Below are 12,197 nucleotides of genomic sequence, written 5' to 3'. Positions count from 1 at the left end.
AACCAAAAAATAAAGTTCTCTTTCCAAATTCTCAGCAATCTTTATGGTCATCAACATAATGTGACTGTTATAAATTAGGCAATATTCTATCTGAAACGCACCTTAAAAATTGATTTCATCTCTTTCACTTGGAATAGCATTTAGCCACCTAGCTCTGCACATCCATGCTGACTGGATGTTCTGTTTATAGCAATTGAGGTATTTTTGAACAAGTTGTAAGCTGTACCAGTCAGGATCTTCATAGCAATAGAAACTGACTGTGGCAGAACAGTCAGACACTGAAAGATGAGAGGTAGAACTCACAGGACCTCCAGCGAGGCCGAGGAACCAGGCTTGGAAGGCGGCAGAAATAAAGCTGGACGACAGCCAGAAACCACAGCCTGCTCCCAATGATACAACTTGCAAAGCCCTCATCAGTCTTCAGTGCCTCTGAACCCCACCCTGTGACCATGGGAAAGACCCCCACAGCCACCATCTGTCACCACAATGGACTGTCCACAGTCTCTGCTTCTTTAGAAAAATATTTATTCTAAATGTTATTTTCTCATTTTTTGTTACTGGCATTTAGAAACATAAGTTGATCCTATATCCAGCCACCCTGATAAATTCCCATCAATTCTAATAATGTAATAATCTGTGTGCTTATCCCTTTGGGTTTTCTGTGTCAACTGAAAATAATAAAGCACCACGCCAAATCCATGATAGGAATACCAAGGGGCTGAGCCCAGGTCACATGCCTGAACTAGTAAAGGAAACATCTGACATTTTTAGTTTCAATAGTGGGCAGGAGGTACTTCCTTCCTCCACCAAGATTCATAAAATAGGGAATTCTCCAAATATAAGAATGGGACAGGAAAAAGAATTTTTGCTAAAATTCAGAGTACAGTGTAGGAAAACGTTTTGTCAGAAATGATTATGAATGACAGAAACGATATGAGCATTGATACAGCGCTATAAGAAATATTATACAGACTACCACTTGCTACTAGTGTTAATGAGTCCCAAGCTACTGGACACTTAGATTAAAACTATGAATTAAGGCAGAATCAAATGTAATAATTAAGAATTTTAAACTGCCTAAAAGCAATTCAAACAACTCTGTAAATTAATTCTTCTTTCAGTACAGATTTTCTTCCAAATATTAAAATTCTATACAGATACATATATAAATACTGCGATTCAGGAGGAGGAGTCTTCAGAGATCAGAATACTGCCCACACCTGAATGTACAACACCTCTCCATCTGTGATCTCCTTGTGCTTCCCTGTACCAACACTGAGCTCAAAAGGCTCAAGAACATTATTTCATTTTAAAGATGAAGACACTGAGGCTGAAGAAAGAAAAAGGACCTGCTCAAGTGGCAGAATCCAGGCCCTGAACCCAGGTCATCTGACTCCAAACCCATTGTTATGACATCTTAGTATCAGATAAATGGCAATGGCAAGAGGGTCTTGAATCTTTATGTACACGAATCTGTCTATATACTGAACACTATTTTTCAAGTGTATAAGGATAATTTTCTTCTTTTATAGTAATAAGACTTTTTTCTGAATAAAAGTCAATATATGTTCATTGTAAAAAAAAAAATTCTAATTTTGTAAAACTGTATGCAACAGAAAGTGGCATCTTCCCATAATACCAACTCTCAAGGTACCTGCTACTAAGAGTTGATGGGATATGACGCAGGACCATTTTCTCTATTTCATTAAAGCACGCAGGAGCTGTTTACATATGTGTATGTGCTTGAGTAGATTTCACACCTACAAATGTTACTACTGAATCAATTTTTAGAAGCAGAAAGCTGGGTCACAGAGTAGACTTTAAATTTTAATAGCTACTGCCAAAATGCTTTCCAAGGAGGCTGTATCAATTTCTACTGGTATACAATATGCAAGTGACAAATTTAATTACTTAAGATGTAAAATTTCTATAACAGACAAAAAAATACAAAGTTCCTGCAAAAGACAAACTTAACTAAATATTTCAAAGAATTTATTCCTCTCATATATGAAATTTTCTTACAAATTAAAAAAGCAAAGGTTATAAAAATAATTATAAATACAAATGGTGCAAGAAAAACCTATAAATCAGCATTTAACCCCATCAGTAAAGAAATCCAAATTGAGCAAAAGCAATGTATTATTTTTTACCCATCAAACTGATGAAAAAATTAAAGACGGATGTGATCTAGTAGAGCATGCGGATGGGGAAACAAGCTTTCTCACAGAACGCTGGAAGAGGCATAAACTGGCTCAGCTTCTGTGAGGCGTTTTGGCCATGCACGAACATTTTAATGTATGTGAACTCTGACCAAGGCAATTCCACATTTAGAAACTGATCACACCTCAGTAACTAAACAAAGGACACAAAATTTATGCCATGCTGAAAATAACAGCAAAAACTTGGGAACAGTCTAAATGTCCAGCCATTAGAAATTAAATAATGTTAAACCATACAATGGAATATTTCGTAGCCAGAAAAAATGATGTTGTGATATCTATTCTTTTTTTTTAATATATTTCATTGATTTTTCACAGAGAGGAGAGGAGAGAGATAGAGAGTTAGAAACATCGATGAGAAATATCGATCAGCTGCCTCCTGCACAACCCCCACCGGGGATGTGCCCGCAACCAAGGTACATGACCTTGACTGGAAGTGAACCCGGGAACCCTCAGTCCGCAGGCCGACGCTCTATCCAACGAGCCAAACCGCTCTATCCAACGAGCCAAACCGGTCAGGGCAGTGGTATCTATTCTTAACATGAAAAAATGTCTATGAGCCCAGCTTGCATTGCTCATTGGTTGAGTGTCAACCTATGAACCAGGAGGTCATGGTTCGATTCCCGGTCAGGGCACATGCTCAGGTTCTGGGCTCAATCCCCAGTATGGGGCATGCAGGAGGCAGCCGATCAATGATTCTCTCTCATCACTGATGTTTCTATCACTCTCTCCCTCTAACTTCTTCTCTGAAATCAATAATAAATATATTTTTTTAAATGCCCATGAGAGATTAAAATACATACAGAACAAATCCATTTACAAATGTACACAAGCCACAGGAAATATTTCTTTTCTTTCTTTTCTTTTTTTTAAATAGCTCATTTTTATATTTTATTTAATATATACATACATATATATAGCCCTAACCGGTTTGGCTCAGTGGATAGAGCGCCGGCCTGCAGATTGAAGGGTCCCAGGTTCGATTCCGGTCAAGGGCATGTACCTTGGGTTGTGGGCACATTCCCAGTGGGGGGTGTGCAGGAGGCAGCTGATCGATGTTTCTCTCTCATGGATGTTTCTAACTCTCTATCCCTCTCCCTTCCTCTCTGTAAAAAAATCAATAAAATATATTTTAAAATATATTTTAATATATATATATATATATATATATATATATATATATATATATATTTTTATTTCAGAGAGGAAGGGAGAGAATCATTGATTGGCTGCCTCCTGCATGCCCCTCACTGGGGATCAAGCCTGCAACCCAGGCATGTGTCCTTGAGCAGAATCAAACCCGGGACCCTTCAGTCCACAGGAGCCAGACCAGCTAGGGCAGGAAAATATTTCTTAAGATATATTTCAGAATATCTAATTATTATATCTGTATGGAGGAATAGCAGGTAATTTTTCATTACACATTTCTGTAATTGTTTTAAATAGTAAGCATGTGTTCTATTCTTATTTTAAGAAATACATTAAAAACACTTTCATTTAGAAAGATAGGGAAACACTGAAAAGCTGGGAATCAGTGGGCCAGAACCAGCTGATGTCCTAAATCCTTTCACATTCTGAAATTCTATATAATAATTAAGAAAACAATTACTTCAGGGTGATTTTTCTCATTATTTATGAAAAACTTGCTCAAGATTTATTCTTTCCCTAGATCTTTTGAGGAAACTAAAAATACAATAAATATAAGATTCCTCATTCTCATGATATTTTACCTTTTCAATAATGGATGAGAGTACAGACAAGGGGTCAAGAGAATAACAAGATGATAAAACCCATGTCTAGGCTAAACTTTTCTCAGCTTTCTATATTCCCAAAGAACACCAGTGCCAATCTCCAAATTTAGGTTCTATAACTAGAAACAGGGACTCACTGCTCTGAAAGATTTATGTATGTAATATTATCCTCAATTGTAGCTGCAGTAAAAAAGTTAAGGCAAACGTAACCATTGGATAGAATACATTACCTAAACTTTACTCACATTTTAAAAAAATGCACATAAAAGTACATTCAAATATTCAATTATAGTTTTAACTCTTATAGATTATAGGTGTAAAAATCACAACAATTAAATAATTACCTCTCCTATGAAGACTACTATTACACAGTCCAATTTCTCTTCAGGATACAGATTATCAATAAGGGAATGAAGAGTTTCTACGAGGTAAGATTTAACTTCTCTCTTCACAGTAGGAATTCCCATTACTATTGAAACTGAAACAAAATTACATATTATAATTATAATTATATAAGAAGATTTTACAAATATATAACAATACCACTACTTCAAAAATATTATACCCTTCAAATTGATCAAAATAATTGAGGTATCAAAATATACTACATTTCAGAAAGAAAATTAACCAACGGATAGAAAGGCATTATCCATAATACTATAATTCTTTTTCATAGAACTTATGGAAATAAATAATCCATAAGAAAAGAAATAATGTCAAAGAACCGATAAAAATGAATGATATTAAAACTCATATTAAAAAGTGACTGTAAAGTATAAACAACAAATTTAATTATACAACTTAACCTTTGAAACACTGAACATCTTAAAAAGTAATGTCCCAGCCCAGCTGGCGTGGCTCAGTGGTTGAGCATCAACTCACGAACCAGGAGGTCACGGTTCGATTCCCGGTGAGGGCACATGCCTGGGTTGTGGGCTTGATCCACAGTGGGGTTCGTGTGGGAGGCAGCCAATCAATGATTCTCTCTCATCATTGATGTTTCTATCTCTCTCTCCCTCTTCCTTTCTAAAATCAAAAAGAATATAATTTTAAAAAATCAATGTCCCAAATCTCATATATATGATGCATGGAGAAGGCCCCATGATATCCTTTCTGTGGATTCCTTGCCCAAAATGAATAACCTCAATCTAACCATAACCATGAAGAAACAGAAGACAAACACAAATTAGGGGAATACATCACAAAATAACTCATTGGTCAGTACTCTCTAAACTATCAAGATCAGGAAAAATAAGAAAGAATGAGGAACTGTCTGTGATTGAGGAAGACTAAGAAGATATGATAATTGATCGAAATATGGGATCCTGAAACAAAAAAATACTAATAAAAAAATGGCAAAATGTGAACAAGATTGAAGGTTAATTAACAGTATAACATCAATGTTTATTTTCTGGTTTTGATCATGGTACTATGGTTATATAAGATGTAAATGTTTCGAGGAACTGGTGAGCTATATGGAAGCTGTACTATTCTTGTAGCTGTTTTTAAGTCTAAAATTTCATTTCTACTATTATGCCTGTTTTGAAATGCAAACTTGACCCTATGTGTGATTAGTATATTAAGGAGCCACTTCAGCATAACTCTGATTTCACATTTGTTTATGTGCAATTTCTCCTCTGGAACAAACACTCACAGAAAACTGCGCCTATTGGAACTGAGTTCAGGAAACTGAAAGGGGCGCTGCAGAGGCACAAAATGCACACACAGCCAGCAGGCTGCCCACGGCCCCGGCTCACTGCCCACTACGGCCACACCTGGCCACCCCTGGTGTGACCACTTTCTGTCAGATTTCAGACAACTCCCTTTGCACCACTTCTCAAAGCTTCCCAGCTGCAGGCCTTCGAAGCCCGTTTTAACACACAAATCTCAGATCTTTTACAAGGCAGAGGACCATAGTAGGTCCTCGGGTTATGTTGGAGATCCGTTCCTACGGCATGACATAACGCGATTTTCGCCGTTACGTCGGAACCCACCTACATAAGCACCTACGTCACTCACATGGAGCACATACACAGCAGTAATGACGTGAAGCAGTAAAAAAAAGTTAAAAGATAACAATTCCTGACCTTTACTTGTAGTAAATAATAAAAAAAAACATAAAGCACATATGTATATACATCGAAATGACAGAACTTTTTTTTTTAATAAATACTGTAAATGGGAGATGGCTATGTAACCACGAAACGACGTATGTTGAGTCCAACGTAACCCGAGGACTGCCTGTATTTATTATAGCAATTTCCTATTTATTAATCACTTAACAAGTGTAGAATTATGCTACCATTTTTAAGTTTTTATATTTTTTAATGTGTAACTGGAAAAATTGTTGAGTGTTATAAACCTAATCCAATTTTTCTCAGTTTACGGCACAATTCTGCATAGTGAAGTAATTTTTAGGAATGCATATATTGTGTTACAATAGGACTGTATTTCCTAGAAAGTTTTTAAAAATATCACTTCTTAAGGTCTTAGCATACTGCATATTAGATATCAGTAGAAAAATACTTTATATCTTTTTAAAATAATTAAGTATTAACAATTAATTGGAAATACTACAAAATACTTAAAATTCATAGAATTCTAAAGCTAGAAGGAAAGTTAAAGATCATGGATCTACAAGTCTATCACCATGATTCTACGGATAAGAATTATAATCCAAATAATTCAAGGAACTTGCCCAAGTTTCACACTCCTCTCTTCCATTTTGGGACAAAGGGTTTACAAGGGCTCAGAAAGAGATTTGCTACATGTTTCCGAACATATTTACTAAACACCTATTAAATGTAAGGAATTATTCTAGTGACTGGGATATAATAGTGAACAGCACAGATAAGGTCCCTACCTACCCTCATGGAACTTACATTCTAGAAGAGAAGAGAAGAGAAAATAATACAATCTTCGAGGAGAATATGTACTATACAAATTAAAATGTGGCAATATGAGAAAGAGTGTGGGGGGTGGGGTAGGAGGAGAGGTACCTTTATAGATAGTGAGGGTCATGGATGGCCTCTCTGGTATCAAGTGAGCTGGTAATGAATGATGAGAAAGAGCAGAGGAAACACATTCCAGGAGAAACAGCCAGGCCCTGAAGAGACAATGATCTTAACGTAATTGAGAAAGAGCCAAGAACAGAGTGTATCTAAAGCAGAATGAGCCCAGATTCAGAGCATTAGTTAGGGGCCATTTCACATGAAACCTTAAGTTTAGTTTTTAATTCAAAGAAAGCCTTTATAAAGCTGTAAGTAGGGGAGTGACATTATCCAATTTGTTAATTTTAAAAGTTTACCAAATTTTGTGGAGAACAGAAACAAAAGTGTTAAGAGTAAAGCATCTTGGGGGGACATCAGGAAGCTATTGCAGTAATTAAAGGAAAAGATGGTGGTTTGAATTAGGGTATTTAAAGATGGAGATTGGTGAATGGGGGGGGGGGGAGAGAGAAAGAGAGAGGAGAGAGAGAGAGAGAGAGAGAGAGAGAGAGAGAGAGAGAGAGAGGAGAGAGAGAGAGAGAGGAGAGAGAGAGAGAGAGAGAGAGAGAGAGAGAGAGAGAGAGAGAGACATCGATGTGAGAGAGAAACAGATTGATTGCCTCCAGCACATGTCTGGATCAGGGACCGAACCCACAACCTAGGTATGTGCCCTGATGGGGAATACAACCTTTTGGTGTACGGGACAATACTCCAACCAACTGAGCTACCAGGCCAGGGCTAGGACATATTTTGAAGACCCTTTCCAATGGGGCTTAGAGACAAAGGAAGAGGAGGACTGAAGGATGGCTTAAGCGGATGTGGATCTTTTATTGAGAACAACACACTGTTTCGACCATATTCCTCTGAGATGCCTAAAGACAGGATGAGTTACCCTGGAAGCAAATTTCCACATACTTCAAACTACCTCAAATTGTTGCAAACACAAACGGTATAAAGTTATAATGCAAATTCTATTCCCTACCACTGTCTTGAGTTGTATTGTTTCTGTTTTAAGTTTAGATGGCATGTTTAGAGAAGCTCCAAATACACTGTTTTGGAGCTGAAATTTAAATTCTTTAGTTTGAAACAAGGCACTCAAGGACCCCAAAAACACTAAAAATGAAAGTACTAATTTCAGCTAAGCTTTCAGAATTAGAGTATCCACGCTTGTGGTATTTCACACAATTACCACAAAAAAAGAGTTTTTCCAGCCTTCTGGTCACAGGTAGGACTGCATTTCCTGGTCCCCTTAGGGTTGGGGAGAACAGTGGGAGGGGTTGTGATTAGTAACAAACAATGAGTCATCCCTGGAACTGCAGTGTAAGTCCTTCAGAGTTGTCTTTCTTCCTCAGCAGAGCAACTAGTAACGCGCAAGATGCGGACTGCTCTGTCCCCCTGGATCTCTGCGTGATCAATGATGCACAAAGCACCCCCCCCCCCCCCAGAGCCTGATGGACATGTACTTTGAGCAGTAAATAAATAAATAGCTCTGCATTACTTAAACCACTGAGATTTTGGGGTAGTTAATTACTACTGTATAACCCAGCCTACCCTGGTCCTGTTTGATAAAATGTTCTTCTATGGCTTGCCATCTAGAAACACATGTATTCTAAGGGAGAAGTATGAGTTCAGAATAAATATGGCAGCGATTGTGAGCAATACAGACATATCATCCTTTTGTGGAGGGGCAAGGTGGACCAAGGAACCAAACAGGAATGGAGACAAAGGGTTGTTCTAAGTTCTTTGTCCCAGTAATTAATCATCCAGTATTTCCTAGTCAAGTATTAACTGTGTACCTATAATACATCGATGATGTACTAGTGCCGGAGTCCATTCATTGTCTTCACTAGCTGAGTTTAGACAGAGACCCCCAAAAGCTAGTAACCTTTGAAGTCCTAGCAAAGGTCAGAACTGTGCACCACCCAGTTAATCTAGGAACCACCCAGTTAATTTAGGTAATGGTAGTTGAAGCCTCATCCCCACCTTAGTTCACTTAATTCCTTAGATACTTGTGTAGATCCTTGTTGATTATTGTTGATCAGATACTCTGCCCATTCCTGGAAATCATCTACTGATGAGCTAATCAGATACTCTGTATATTCCTGGAGGAAAAATGTCTGCTGATCTGTGTGTCATTGAAACCTCCTTACCCTAAGGGCTACTCCAGATCAATAAAAGATTGGAGCGGCCTGAGCATGGGTGGAAGTCCCTCTCCTTGAGTTGGACTTGCCCTCCTGGTCCCCCAATATTTTAAAATTATCTCGTGTCATTTTTCTCTCATTTGTGTGCGGCTCCTCTTTCAGATACCGAACCCTACTCCACGCGGGACGTGGAAGGAAACACTCAACATACTAGACTATCTAAAATATAGTCATAAGATAGGTAAGGCTGTTGCCTCATGGTGTTTAGAATTTGACAGAGATAGCAACTAATATTATTTCCGTTTTCTTCAACTTTTCTGGGAAGTTTACAAATTCTAGTATTTATTTCCTTTATGATAAAAAAATTAGGGGAAATGTTAATCTGGCATTCTGAATCTTCAATTACTAGTCTACCTTCAGTTATAACTATTTCAATATTCATTGCTAATTAAATATTTTTAGCCTATCGTGTTTCCTCTGGTTTGATTTTCATCATTTATTCCCCATTTCTTTCCCTATATTCCATGACAATATTTTTATCTCTATTGTCTAGTTGCACTTTGGCTGTCTTTGTTGGCTTCTTCTTTCTTTTTCCTGAAAACTAACTGTTCTAGGCCCTCAATTCTAGGTCTTGGGTGATCTCATCCATCCTTGTTTCTTCAAAAACCAGTTATTTGTAAATGATGACTCATAAAATTAAACCCAAATTTAATTTATGGTCTCGTCTTGGAAACTAATATTACAAAACACTTCCTACTGTCCTTTATCACGTGAATAGTACCAGCCATCCAGTTATATAATCCAGAAATCTAGGTCCTATCCCTGACTACTCCCTCCTACCTTAGCCCACAAAACCGCCCAACACTATGTCCTCCCATGTCTATATCCCCATACATTCCCAACAACTAGCAAATCACCTTCTTGCCATCGCTACTACTACCACTACTACCTGGCCCACGCTCATCCTCTCTCAAGTGGATCACTACAACATCTCTTACTGAGTCCTTTCACATCTACTCTTCTTCCCACATTTTCTATCATTTTTCTCATGGCATCAAATGTGAGCTTTGCAAAATTTAAGTCTTATAAAGTCATCCTAAGTCCTGCTTCAAACCCTTCAGTGGCTTCTTTCTGCTTTTAGGATAAAAATCCAAAACCCTACAAATGGTCTGCAAGGTCCTGCGTGGTAGGGGCTCAATACCTCTCTCGCCTCATCTTGTTCCAAATTCCCATCACTCTATACTTTATCTACAGTGCCGTCTCCATTTTCTAGGGCATTCCACGCTCCCTTCCTTCAAGGCTTTTGTAGTGCTTTTCTCATTTTCCGGAATACTATATCCTTTTCTCACATGTGGTGGAATACTGCCCCATTCCCCAAGATGCCCATGCCCTAATTCCTGGAATCTGTGAACATATTACCTCACGGGGCAGAAGGGGCTTTCCAGAGATGATTAAGGGTCTTCAGATGGGAAGACTGTCCTGTACTACCCACGAGAGCCTAATGTACTCACAGGGGTCCTTATGAGAGGAAGGCAGGAGAGTCAGAATGAGAGGTAATGTGACAGTGGAAGCAAGGGAGTCAGAGTCAGAGACGGTGTTGGAGATGCTATGCTTTGAAGATGAAGGAAGGGCATGAACTAAGGGATGCAGGTGATCTCTAGAAGCTGGAAAAGGCAAGGAAATGGGCTCCTCCCTAAAGCTTCCAGAAGGACATGTCCCTGTCAACACACTTACTTTCTGGACCTCTGACACCCAAACTGTAAGGTCATAAACTTGTATTGTATTAAGTCACTGGGTTTGTGGTAATTTGTTATAGTAAAAATACAAAGCAAATACACCCATCTTTAGCAGGGAACTACATATTCTACTGATCTCAGTTCAAATGTATTTTTAAAAACTTCCCCATAGTCCTTAATTAAATCCAATGCCCTTTATGTACATTCTCAAAGCATCCTTTATGTCACCAATTAAAGCTGTAACCATGCAATTGTTTATATAATTGATTATTTAACTAATGCATTCTCCTTTGAATTGAAGTTCCACAAGATTAGGAACCTCATCTAATTTTGTGTACCAAAGTGCCTGGCACACAGCAGGTGCTCATGGATTTTTTTATTTCAGCAATTCCGTGAAGAATGGCCTGCTGTCCTCTACCAACCAATAATGCCATTCTGGCAGGTACCTACGGAGGGTCTTTTCTCAGCCATCCTGCTCAGCACTGAATAGGCCCTTCATCTGAAGACCTGTTTACTCAAAGAAATGTTCTTCAAGATTTCTCGCTGATCCTTTTATAACCATCAGGTATGAGTTGACCTCGTTCTTCCCTCTAAAAATATATTATTTTTGGCCCCAGCCGAGCAGCTCAGTTGTTTAGAGTATCATCCCAATATGCCAAGGTTGTGGGTTTGATTCCCAGTCAGGGCACATACAATGAATGCATAAATAAGTGGAGCAACAAATTGATATCTCTACCTCTATCTCTCTCCCTTCTCCTCTAAAATTAATCAATAAATAAAAATTAAGTATATTATTTTTAAACTATATTATAATTACAAATTCATTTCCTTGAGTATTAAGTCACTCATGATGTCAATTTTCCTAACTACTTGGAAACCCTAGTTGTACAGATGGCCTTCACCCCCCTGTACTTGCTTGGTCTGTGTACTGCAGCCGCCTCTGCAAATGCTGTGGGAGGACTGACTGTGGCGGGTGGGCTGGCAGTTTTTCCTTCTGGATGTGAGAATTCTAGAGGAGCAGCAGCTGCCTGGAGCACTATTCTCCCCCTTCAGCCTTTGAAAGGCTTAGCTTAGCTGGTCTGAGTATTGTTCCTTAATCAGTCTGACCCCTGAAGAATGGGATTTTTAGCAAGGAGCAGTATTTCTTCGATCTAAAAAACATTAAGTTCTTAATATAAAGTCCCTAACTAGGTTTTTGGTTTCCACAAAATCCCAGAAGTTACATACAAAATTACTTTTCTATGTGCATTTTTAAAGTAAGAGTCTTGACAGCTCTCCTAGGCTATCCAAAGGGTTCTGTGACTCTAAAAGTGTTAAGAACTACTGCCTAAGCCAGAGGGAAGGTTTTTTTTTTTTAAGTAAA

The 12,197-nt window shown here is 38.2% G+C and overlaps 1 protein-coding gene across 5 annotated transcripts in view; it reads right to left on the bottom strand.

Moving 5' to 3' along the window:
• The window catches only part of MGAT4A (alpha-1,3-mannosyl-glycoprotein 4-beta-N-acetylglucosaminyltransferase A), a 95,826-nt gene that overhangs the window by 34,292 nt on the left and 49,337 nt on the right, over positions 1-12,197 (bottom strand). For 4 of the 5 annotated variants that reach the window (XM_036302211.1, XM_036302213.1, XM_036302214.1 and 1 more), the window contains exon 5: positions 4,315-4,448. In XM_036302211.1, coding sequence (XP_036158104.1) covers positions 4,315-4,448 — 134 coding nt within the window. Of the gene's footprint in view, positions 1-4,314; positions 4,449-6,969; positions 7,077-12,197 lie in introns of all 5 variants that reach the window. The other variant, XM_036302215.1, reaches the window with a different exon arrangement.

The sequence above is a fragment of the Myotis myotis genome, unplaced genomic scaffold, assembly GCF_014108235.1.
Source record: "Myotis myotis isolate mMyoMyo1 unplaced genomic scaffold, mMyoMyo1.p scaffold_m19_p_30, whole genome shotgun sequence".
NCBI lineage: Eukaryota > Metazoa > Chordata > Mammalia > Chiroptera > Vespertilionidae > Myotis > Myotis myotis.
The sequence above is the reverse complement of the archived record's forward strand: the minus strand, read 5'-3'. Positions and strand labels throughout refer to the sequence as shown.